This window comes from Zea mays, chromosome 3 (genome assembly GCF_902167145.1).
Source record: "Zea mays cultivar B73 chromosome 3, Zm-B73-REFERENCE-NAM-5.0, whole genome shotgun sequence".
In the NCBI taxonomy this organism is placed as follows: domain Eukaryota; kingdom Viridiplantae; phylum Streptophyta; class Magnoliopsida; order Poales; family Poaceae; genus Zea; species Zea mays.
The window spans coordinates 186798456-186809418 of NC_050098.1; the positions used below are offsets into that span (position 1 = coordinate 186798456).

A 10963-nucleotide genomic window follows, 5' to 3' on the forward strand; every position below is an offset into this window, starting at 1 on the left:
TTATCTGGCGAGAGCATGCGGCTGTGATGCGGGCCGGGCCCGGCCGGGCGTGTCGTGTTGCTGGCGAATTGGTGTCAGCGCGTGCGTCATTTCCCGCGGCTTCCCTGGCGCCGGCCCGCCCCCAGCCCCCCACCCCACGTCGTCGTTGTCGCCCGATCCGCGCACTGCACCGGAATGATGGGGGCGCGGATCGGCCGGAGGAAGGAAACGCGTGAGGCGGGCGGCGGTGCCGTGCGAGTCAGTCCCCCCGCCCCCCCGAGTTCTCTCTGGCTTTTCGCCGCGCGCGCAAAAACTCCACGGCCACCGGTGGTGCTGAATTGCTGATGCCGTGGACTAAGTCTAAACCGCATTGTGCATGTGCTGCTTTTTCTCCGATCCGCCGGTGGCTGCAGCTCGTCGCGGCGAGGATGAGATAGCTCGGCTAGGGTAACTAACGGGTGACTCCCGGGAGGGGAGGGAAGGAGAACCGAGAGCAGCCTCCAGGCCGGGCACGGGATGCAGCAGCAGCAGCGTTTCGCTGTCTGGACACGGACGTTTCGGTGCCAATCATGGCACAGAAGAAAAAAAAAAGACCCGGCTCGGCCCGGCACGGTGGAAGTGGAACACCCGCGGTACTAGATGACAGTTGCAGCGCGCTGCTTCGCCGTCGCCGGCGGTCTCTAACGTTGACAGGATCGATGCTCCGCAGACGCTTCGCGTTGCCGCAGGAAATCACGAAAACGATGGCCGGATGGAATCAGAGCGATACCAGCAGGGGGAGGAAAAAAAAAGAAGACACTCTGTAAAGAAATATAGGCTGTGTTTTTTAGGACAATTCACGCACCAGTGGTCAATCTAATCAGTGAACAGTATGTGGACAAGCAAGCCATAAGCAGGCACTACAAAAAAAATAATCTCTCCCAAACGTGCTCTCCAAGACTGAATAGACTATAAGAACATGTGGAGCAGATCGATGCAGTACAGCATGGCTTTGAGCTGGCAACTACATTTTCTTCGAGCTTTCAACAACAGGAAAAATCTAGGTGATGTATCTGTCCTGTTGCTCCTGGGCCAGACGAGCCGAGGATTGGGCATCCGAACAGAGACCTCTAGCTTCCTCAAGATCAGCCTCATAGAGAACATAAGCTCAGAGATGCAAATACTTGCAGGTAGTGAAAGCTCGGTAGATATACCTTGCAGATCTTTTCCCTTTACTAGTTAGTCTTTGCAACCAAGTTGGCAGGGTGACAGTAACTGAATAGCATGTCTGCAAAGAGGGAGAAAAAAAAGATCTGTTATCATCATTTCTCACTTGCTATGAAGGGAGGAGGAGGAGGAGGAGGAGGAGGAGGAGGAGAAATCAGCTTGTGATACCGAACGCCACAGTGAGATCGATTCTGAAAATGAAGGAAATCATGCACGCCACAGATCAGACCAACGAGATACATGCCTAACTTCCAAGGACCTGAGTCTTCTAACTCATATTTGAAAACTAATCCAAGGTATTCGTGGAAATTACCAAATAACAACACACACACACAAATCAAACCTCAAAGATTATCTGCTGTACGATCTCGCCTAAATAGGCAAGACTTTCTTCATCTACATCGATCTCTTCCACTTGTGCTCGGATTGCCAATATCTGTGAAGGGCAATGAGCAAAGACCAATGCAAATTCTGGACATGAAAAATCTTACGGGGTGTTTGGATCCCTTCATTTTAAAAGAATTGGAATTCACTCAATAAAGTAACTTATTTAGTTTGGAATTTGACATTCGACTACTTTTCAAAGTTCAGATATTAGTCTATCTCAAATTCATGGGTGGGGGATGTGAAATGATTTTATGCAGTAGTAGAATTTGTTTCTACTCTGTAACTTACGTGACACTCTTCGTCTCACTCCGCTATAGTAAAAATATAGCACATAAATATCTCCGACATCTTGCTAATAGTAGTATACAATTATATTTTGTATAAAACTAAATCAGCTTAATTGATATATGCCTAAATTACTATTATTAGAATGGAATTCAATTCCAATAATTCAAACGGGCCGTTAGAAATTGTGCCCAAAACAAGTAAAGAACCTGTTTCACCTCAGTAGGGCCATATGTTTCTGTCCGAATAGTCACCAACCTATCTAGAAGATACACTGGTATACCGTGTGGACTCGTCATATCAGTTCCTCTGGATAAAACCATTACAAGATTTATCAAGCAAGTATTTAGGGTGCAACTTAATAGACAAGTACATGTACGGTCTTATTATCGCAATTGAAGTTAGCTGCAGACTACTGTGGCAAATAAAGTGCATACCTTACATTACATATTCCCCTATTTGTAGCAATTATCACAATTGGTGATAAAGGACTCTCTAATGCACGGTTAAGATAAGAAAAACATTCAATATCCATCATGAGGACCTGAAAAACATTATTTCATTAATTGGTTTTCAATAGACAGAAGACACAATCAAGTTCAACAAACGTGGCACTGCACCACAAGGTTTTAAAGTCGCCCGACTAATCACGATTAGTTGGCCTTATCGCTAGAGCGAGCTCGATTAGGGTCTTCGACTCAACTAGAGCGATTAGAAAGCGATTAGTCGTCCTAGTTGCCCCGACTAGGTATAATGGTCGACTATGTATGCCTATTTTGGGCCACTAATATGGTCTCTGTTATATGTGCCGACTCACCGTCTGTACAACTCAAACATTGTTTTACCCTACCTGTACCAATACAGTACACGCATTACGTAGCGTACAGTCGCGCTCGCATGTGCGCCCTTCTCCATCGCCGCCGCCCTCCTCCCCTGCCACCTTGCTATGCTCCAGCGGCCCTCTACTTGAGCGTCACCTGCGCCCCCCTCCATTGCGCGGCAGCTGCACTCTACGGAGGTCCCCCCTCCAGCACGCGCAGGCGATCACTCCTCTGTTCAGAATTCAGAGACCAAAATGAGCACCTCTTTAACTTTTAGTGAAACCAGTGTACTATTGTCCTGCTACACAGACACACACATATATATATAAAAGTCCTGTTATAGGTGGACAATTAGGAGTCGACTAGGCTCGACTAATCGAGCAAATCAACGACTAATCACGATTAGTCACCTTATCGGTGCTCAAGCGACTAGAGTCGACTAGCCAACTTTAAAACCTTGCTGCACCATGAGGCAGATAAAACATGTTTAGCAAACAACAAAATCAACATGCTTTCTACTTAACTTTTCTCTTAGGCCATGATAAGTGCATCTTTCAATCACAAGTGCAATAAAATGATACCCCATCAATGAACAAAACACCACGTACAAGGCTACAAGCTCTGCAGATTCCTTCGTCAATATATCTGTTTACACCTGTCAACACATAAAATTTAAAATCAGGTGAAAAATAAGTTTCTATGATAACCAAAATTTGGCACTGTTTAGAGAACTAAAAAGTTGTAAGTGAAAAAATGAAACCTCATTGATTTCTTGCCATAGTTTTTTCCGTGATTTCAGTCTTTCGTGGCTTCATCATCTATCCCATAAGGTACAAAATATCTTGATCTCGTTGTGGTTGTGCATTTGCTGCATCAAGCTCATGAAGTGTGATATCCTGCATAAAAAGACGGGAAGGTTATTTCCTCTTCAGAACAAGAACATAGATTACATGAAGCCTCCATGGTGTAGCTCGGTTTTGGGAAGAAGCCACACTTCATAATATTATGACGGCATGCATATCATGCACAAAATGATAATTGAAGATGAAAGGAACGACAGTCGCATTACAAGCCATATGACAACAACGATGTCGATGTCACAGATGTGATTTTACGACTAGGAACCTTAAAATTTACATCCTTTGGTCAAATGAATCTAGAAAGCGCAGATCCTCACATTCACCATCAACTCTAGACACACCTAGCTAAACATCTATGGGAGAGGGAAGGACAAAGGAACCAACAACAGTAGTTTTTTATGTTGTGTTCCGAACATGCTTATTTTATTTTATCTTTTTTTTCAGAACATCAATGTTGATCTTTCCCATAAATTGATGGAGGACACAACTACTTTACCATAAATGACCTTTTTCTTGATCTGGCATAATTTGTTTCACTGGCTTACCCTAGGATTGGTGCTGCAGATTTTACCATACATGACCAATTCCACCTATTTTTCCACGGCAGCCTGCAGCGCCTGTCCATTCAAATAAACCTCAGCAATTATATGCGCTCAATTAAAGGCACCAAGAGAAAATTTAAAAAGATGCTAAGTCCAGGGCAGTAAGAACAAAATAGCAAGTCATGTATGAAGATGCCTGTGACAGATAGCAGGTTTCTTGCTCCATGGAAATCCAAAATTTATGGTATTCTGAAGCACATATATCATGTAGATTTTAAAAAGCGATGCAAATCCAATGAATCATAAACTAGAACTAACTACAAATCACTCTGAGAATACATCAGCATCCGAGATACATCTGTGCACTGCTCCACTTTTTCCGCATTCGAGATACATCAGCATCTGTTATTTCATCAAGTGAATGAGAATTCCATGATGATGGACTTCCTGATGGTGAATCAGCAAAGGCATCACCATCTGAATTATCATTCGTGTAAGACATCACCAGCTAGGTTGTGAACATTCTCTGTAAAAGCAGTGAACTTAGTACCACCAATGGTGGGTGCTTTGCGATGCAAATCCAGCAAATGTACCATGCAGACTAATATAAGTACTCCCTGAACACAGAAAGAACAATAATATGCAAAGCAAGTTAACGTGTTCGCTATGCTGCAAGGAGTAGAGAGGAAGGCTACCACAAAATTCAGAACATACTTCTGCATATATATTCATTGAATACCAGTGCACAATCAGCAATCCACAATAACACTGCACAAACAGTTCGCAAGAATTATTATAGAATAAGACTAACCAACAGTTCACACATCAACTTGCTCAACTTGTTCAATCGTACATGGCACAACAACTAACAGTTGAAAATAATTATTACGGAGTATAACATAAGAATAACAGCAACTCTAATATTAGGATGCCTTAATCTTGCTTTCTCCCAAAACGTCTCGCCAAAATCTCCTCTTTCAGTAACTTAAAATACCGTTTGGACTCATCATCCATTTGTACTCGTATCGGTTTCCATTACTTTTGTGTCATGTTTGTCGCGCTCAAGGTCAAGTTTACTCTTCTCCAGCTCAAAGAACTTGTCAACACGTGCCTTTCGATCTCTTTCTATTTCTAATCTAGACTCTCTCATTTTTTTGACTTCTTCGATGAATGCATCATTTTCACTGCCCTTCCGCTTTCTAGCTCGTGCAGGTGCTGTGGCACCGGTGTCCATGGGGCTGCGACGATTATCTTGCCAAGATGGATGACGACCTCCAACAATACCTATGACGGCATTCAACGCAGACCGACGGGATTTCGGCGCCAGTCTTCGATCCAGGAGAAGGTGCGGGCGACCAGAGTGTCCGGCGGCGCTGAGAAAGCCGGTGGGGCGAGGAGAAGGTGCTGGAGGCGGCAGGGCGTGTCACGAATGGGGATGGTGGCGGCTGAACACGGGAGTTAATTCTGGAATCACAATTTTGAAATGTAGTTGGTGGGCCGTATTGGGCCGTACAATACTACTCGTACCTTTCTTCTCTTCTGAATTTCTCTCCTGTCTTCGCGCTCAACTCCGGTGACCGCCGGACTCCCTACCTCCGGTTGTGACAGGGCGTCGCCGGGAGAAGGCACTGGTCCTACCTTGGGAACGGCGGGGGCGGGGAGAAGTTGTGGCTGTCCGGCGGTGCTACAGAGCTGGGTCCCAAGGCTAATCACAGCGAGGATTTCATGTCCCTATTTCTAAAAATGTCACATCAGCTTTATGGATGAACGAAACACCCTCTCTCAATAGAGAATTTCATCTCATTATTTTATATGTCAACATACTTCTTAAATGTTGCATATAAATAAACAATAGGATTTACTCAATTATATGAAGATGAAACAAAACACTCTCAGCGGAGGTTTCACATAGTTTCCAAGACTTTGAAAACGAGTTAACATGGTTTCATCCCCATGAAACTCCACGAAACTCTTCTTTCTTAAATGATGTGATATGTCATCAAAATAGCTGATGTGGCAGACTAATTAATACATAAAACACCTCACGAAACCTCCATTGTGATTAGCCGAATAGAATGGGGCGCAGATGTGAGGGTACCTAGATACAACTTTTTGGTTCTCCAAACAATAAGTACAATGGGTGTTTCTAAGCCTTGTTTCTTAATAAATACATCCAGATTTCTTGTATTGCATTACCCCTTTTCAGTTCGGATGCATGCAAATCAATTGGAAAACATTCGGTTCATAAAATGCTTGCACTAGCAACCAAATCAACTAGAAATCAAATCTGAAAATAAAAATATTCAGATGTAGTAGTAAAGTACCCCTTTTTGGTAGGAAAGTATTCAGATCATGAAATCTGAAAATAAAAGCTCTGTCAACCTCCAGATCACCCCTTTTCAGTTCTAATTCCTGACACTGAACAAGAATACCATCTGCACATAACAGTGAATATGAACATGAACACAAAGAACGCTTCCTATACTATCTTGCAGAACAAAAGCTGCCTAAACTGAACACTGTCAAAACTTTTGCGCTTAAACTCTGCCTACACTGAACTGTTCAACACCGAGTGTTGTGAGGACTGATCAACACCACCAAGTGCAATCCTGCCTTTGCTGGTTCATTATTTCTGGCAGCATTCAGTTTTGACACCACCAGGTGATGTGTCCCAGGTGCAAAAGGCAGGGCAACCAGACTATGGAAATGGAGGGGTAGCCGTGAAGGCCTCGTTTGCCGGCGATGGCGCAGCCGACAGCCTCGGGAAATAGAGGTGCCATTTCCTTGGTCCCTCAGGTTCTTCGGCGTCCGCCGGCCGCCGCGACGATCAGGAGTCCCACATCGCGCTTGTCGGAGGGACGAGGCGGTACCCACAGTGAAGCCACCGGCTTTGCCTTTGTCAGAGTTGCTGACGTAACAGAAATGGGTGGGAACGTCAGCTCGAACAGAGCGCTTAGTTTCATTGTGCATCTCAAGTACGTAGAAGGCTACGGAATTTGCAGAAACACCTACTATGTTGCAAGCTTCGATGTCTTGAAAGTCAGCTTCTGATGGCAGGTGTATCCAAGAAAATTGCTCAGGTACTGTATATAAGACAATGCCAATTTTCACTTTATCTGTCAAACATTTTGAGGAAGGGGAATGAAGTTGTGGATTGCCAGTTGAATGTGCAACGACAACAGTGAGCTGGCCAACACATTCAGTTACATTTTTCACATGATGAATGTTCAAGTGTTACAAAAGCTCCTGAAATACATCATTGTATCCTATCTCTCACCACCCACAATTCAGGAATTTCACACATGCACAAAAAAAACAATTGATTGCTTCTGTTCTGCCTCACCAAGATATATATAAAAAAACCAACACGAACCCATGAACTTTTCAGCTATTTCACAGAAATAGTACTATGTCGTAGAAATACTATGGAATCCCCACACTCCAAATGGGGCCTGCGTGATTCTACAGTCTGTTGTGTACACAGTACATCGTACTACAGGGCTCCAGGCCTCCAGTTGGTGAAGAGCTCCTGACTGTAGTTGCAGCATCGTTCAGAATCAAACCGGTGACCAGTATCATACGATTGCTCTGATTACAAACACGTGCATGGCACATTCGGGGAAAAAAGAATTGCTTTGATTACTCATCCGAGATCCTTTGACGGAAATCTTGAACCATTAGCGGAAGGCCTTCTTTGAGAGAGACCTTTGGCTCCCAATGTAGCAGTTGCTTAGCCTTGGTGATATCTGGCTTTCTCATATGGGGATCATCAGCTGTGTTGGGTTTGAATTCAATGGTTGCCATTGGGTCAATTGTTTCCTTCACAACCTGGGGAAGGCGCGATTGTCATTTGTGCACTTTAAGGGTTTAAAAAAAACAAATTGTCTACAAACCTGTGCTAGCTCCAACATGGTAAACTCTCCTGGGTTTCCCAAGTTGAAAGGACCAATATGATCACTCTCCATTAGAGCCATCAGTCCAGCAACCTAAGAACATATAGAGTAAGAATATGAACAACTTAAATAAGAGGCATGCAAAGGTATGTGAAGCCATGGGTGACCATTCATCTCAAATGTACGATGTATAAACCAAGTGCAATAAGATTTTAGTTACAGAACATTCTCTCTACAAATTGTAAACAAGTGGCAACAATATGAATGGCAAATTCCCCAGTACCTCTAGAAAATTGGTGCTAGCAATCTATTACAATGAATCTGTGACGGAATAGTAATACACCTTATGGTAGAATGAAGCATAACAAAGTTCTGTACATTTTGTATTCATTCTTAAGATATACAGATGCAGAAGAGTATTGCCCAGTGAAATTACAGAGGGAACAACAGCACAGAAGACCCACATAGATCACAGTCCACACACCAAAATGCATAATAAGGCTGTTCAGTGCTTACCAGATCAGCAACATATTGGAAACTTCGAGTTTGTTTTCCGTCACCATAGACTGTCATCGGTTGCCTTCGCAGTGCCTGCAAGGACGATCATATGGATGTTTAAATGCATAAATATCACAACTAAGAAAAATAGTCTATAATATGTAGCAAACAAACCTGTGCAACAAAATTGCTGACCACACGACCATCGTCGAGGCACATACGAGGACCATATGTATTGAAAATACGGGCAATACGCACCTGTTAACTATTCAGGTTAGTAAAACATATTCAAGGAGTGATAACAAATTTTAAGCTAATAAGGAGCTGCAGTGTTTTGTTTTATTCCACCAGAATATTAATTGAGCTAGATTGTATATACAACATGTTAGTGTAAATAACGAATCATACCAGTCGTAACTTGTCTCAAACTGTTAATGGAATAAACCCAAGATGCCGATCACAAAATAGAAATATTATAATGTTCAAGGCTGCTAGCTTCCCACAATAATCCGTTCATAACAAAACTATGTCATTCCATATCTTTTCAATAATTAAGAACCATACCTAATAGATCATTTATGATACATTAAAAGGTTTAGGCTGTGTTTCACTGAGTTCCATTATTTTCACACTTAAGTAAACGGAAATCACAAGATACCACATTTGACCACAAAGACTAGAGTGTTACCTCAACACCACCACCACGATGATAGTCCATAGTTAAAGTCTCTGCTGTTCTCTTCCCCTCATCGTAACAGCTCCTAACACCTGAAAAGGATAAGAAATTGATTTTCAGAAGTTGAAATGTGACGTACAATCAGAATTATGAGGCTTAATAACTAGGAGATCACATCGTTAATTACCTATAGGATTAACGTGCCCCCAGTATGACTCCTTCTGTGGATGCTCAAGCGGATCACCATAAACTTCACTTGTGCTAGTCAACAAAAACCTTGCACCAATTCGCTTCGCCAGACCCAACATATTCAAAGTTCCCATGACATTTGTCTTGTACAAAGTGTTAAGAAGTCCAAATTCGAGACAAAAGAAACACACCATCTATATGGATACTGAATGGACACATGCTGCAAAAAATGGCGACATCCTTCCCCTCATATTCGTGCATGTGCAAATAACTGAACTCATATACTGAGAGGTAATTATTTCAAGAATCTTGAGCAAAGCATCAACTGATCTCTAACGTTGTTCAATAAAACCAGAGCAAGCAAATGATGTTTATCTAAACGGATCTCTAGCCATAATCGTTTTAACTTTTTGGCTGCTTTAAGAAAGAAAGAAATCCAGTTTGAGAACATACAGATGATGCAGTCTGAGTGATCGCATTTAACAAAACATTATTCTTCCCTACGGATCCCCAATTTTCCTCCATTCCTATCTGACACTAACCCACCCGCCCCGCCACCCGCCACCCGCCACCCGCCACCAGAAATACAAAAAAGAGAAGAAGACGATGGGATCAGAACGAGTCGCTTTCAATGTAAGCAAAATCAACCGGCGAGATCCAGTCGTGAAGGATATGATCGTCTTGATTGGGTTGTACTTGTAGTGCACAGGCGACGCGGGGCACGCGAGGTGGTAGATCCGGTCCACCTCGAGGAGGATTGGCTCGACTACATCGTGGCGGAGCAGCTCGAACCTGGGGTTCCGGAGGTGGTGCGCGACGTTCTCCTTCCTGCCGGTGAAGAAGTTGTCGACCACGATCACGCTGTCCCCCTGCTCCAGAAGCCGGTCGACGAGGTGGCTGCCGACGAACCCTGCCCCGCCTGTTACGACGACGCGGCGCTGCGGCGGGCGGAAGCCGGCGGGAACACCGGAGCGGGTGGCGAAGGAGAAGAGCGGGCGGGCGTCGGGGAGGTGGGAAGACGGGGAGAGCGAGAGGTAGGGCCGGAGGAGGAAGAAGGTGGAGGCGATGAGCGCACCGAGCAGGACGAAGAGGAGGCGCTGCTCGCGGAGGACGTAGCCGATCCAGGAGCGCGGACCTGGGCGCGCCGTCTTGGCGGCCTTGGGAGCCGGTGCGTGCGCCGGCGATGGCGCGTGGGTAGGGGAAGACTTGTGGAGCTGCTTCATGGCGGGAGAGCGGGCAGGCGGAGGCGCGTGCGTGGTTGGTGACCTGGTGGTGGCCTGGTGGGTGTGTGGGAAGGTGGACAGGGATGAAGAATAAACGAGCGGAACAGCGCAAGGTTGCATTTTTCTTCGTTCCTTGCAAATTGGCCCTCCGATTACAATTATTTGCTTTTTCCTTGATCGACAATACAATCGTGTTAGCAAGGTCCTAGGAGGGCTTTGACTTTTTAAAAGCTAGTTTTATCTCTGACTTCCTCGTTAAAGCAGATTTTTTAAGAAGCCAAAACAATTACAAATCATTTGACAAAATAATTTGTAGACTGATCTTTAGAAAAAAAAGTCAAATACATGGTCTTTCGCCCCTGTCGTGTCCCCATAGCCGGCAACGAGCCTTATATAGCAAACCC

At 44.3% G+C, this 10963-nt stretch overlaps 1 protein-coding gene and 1 long non-coding RNA gene across 2 annotated transcripts; both read right to left on the bottom strand.

Annotated features, from left to right (window-relative positions):
- Window positions 1-1987: 1987 nt before the first annotated feature.
- On the bottom strand, window positions 1988-5803 carry LOC103651035 (uncharacterized). The gene is made up of 3 exons (XR_002750309.2): window positions 4084-5803; window positions 3439-3574; window positions 1988-3333 (listed from the first exon to the last, which is right to left on the bottom strand). It is a non-coding gene; the product is annotated as an uncharacterized lncRNA (long non-coding RNA).
- A 1459-nt stretch (window positions 5804-7262) lies between these two features.
- On the bottom strand, window positions 7263-10627 carry LOC100284854 (UDP-glucuronic acid decarboxylase 1). Its single transcript, NM_001157749.2, has 7 exons — window positions 10011-10627; window positions 9335-9482; window positions 9160-9239; window positions 8646-8729; window positions 8490-8564; window positions 7974-8066; window positions 7263-7908 (listed from the first exon to the last, which is right to left on the bottom strand). The coding sequence occupies exons 1-7, from the start codon at window positions 10557-10559 to the stop codon at window positions 7720-7722; spliced, it is 1218 nt and encodes a 405-aa protein (NP_001151221.2). The 5' UTR covers window positions 10560-10627; the 3' UTR covers window positions 7263-7719.
- Between the last annotated feature and the right edge of the window lie 336 nt (window positions 10628-10963).

Bases quoted from the DNA above. Each gene is read 5' to 3' on its own strand.
- LOC100284854 (NM_001157749.2), bottom strand. From the start codon at position 10,559: ATGAAGCAGCTCCACAAGTCTTCCCCTACCCACGCGCCATCGCCGGCG. The intron at 9,483-10,010 runs ATATCCTTCACG...AACACTTTGTAC, and splicing joins ACAACCCAATCAAGACGATC to AAGACAAATGTCATGGGAAC. The intron at 8,067-8,489 runs GTAAGCACTGAA...ATATGTTCTTAG, and splicing joins TCCAATATGTTGCTGATCTG to GTTGCTGGACTGATGGCTCT.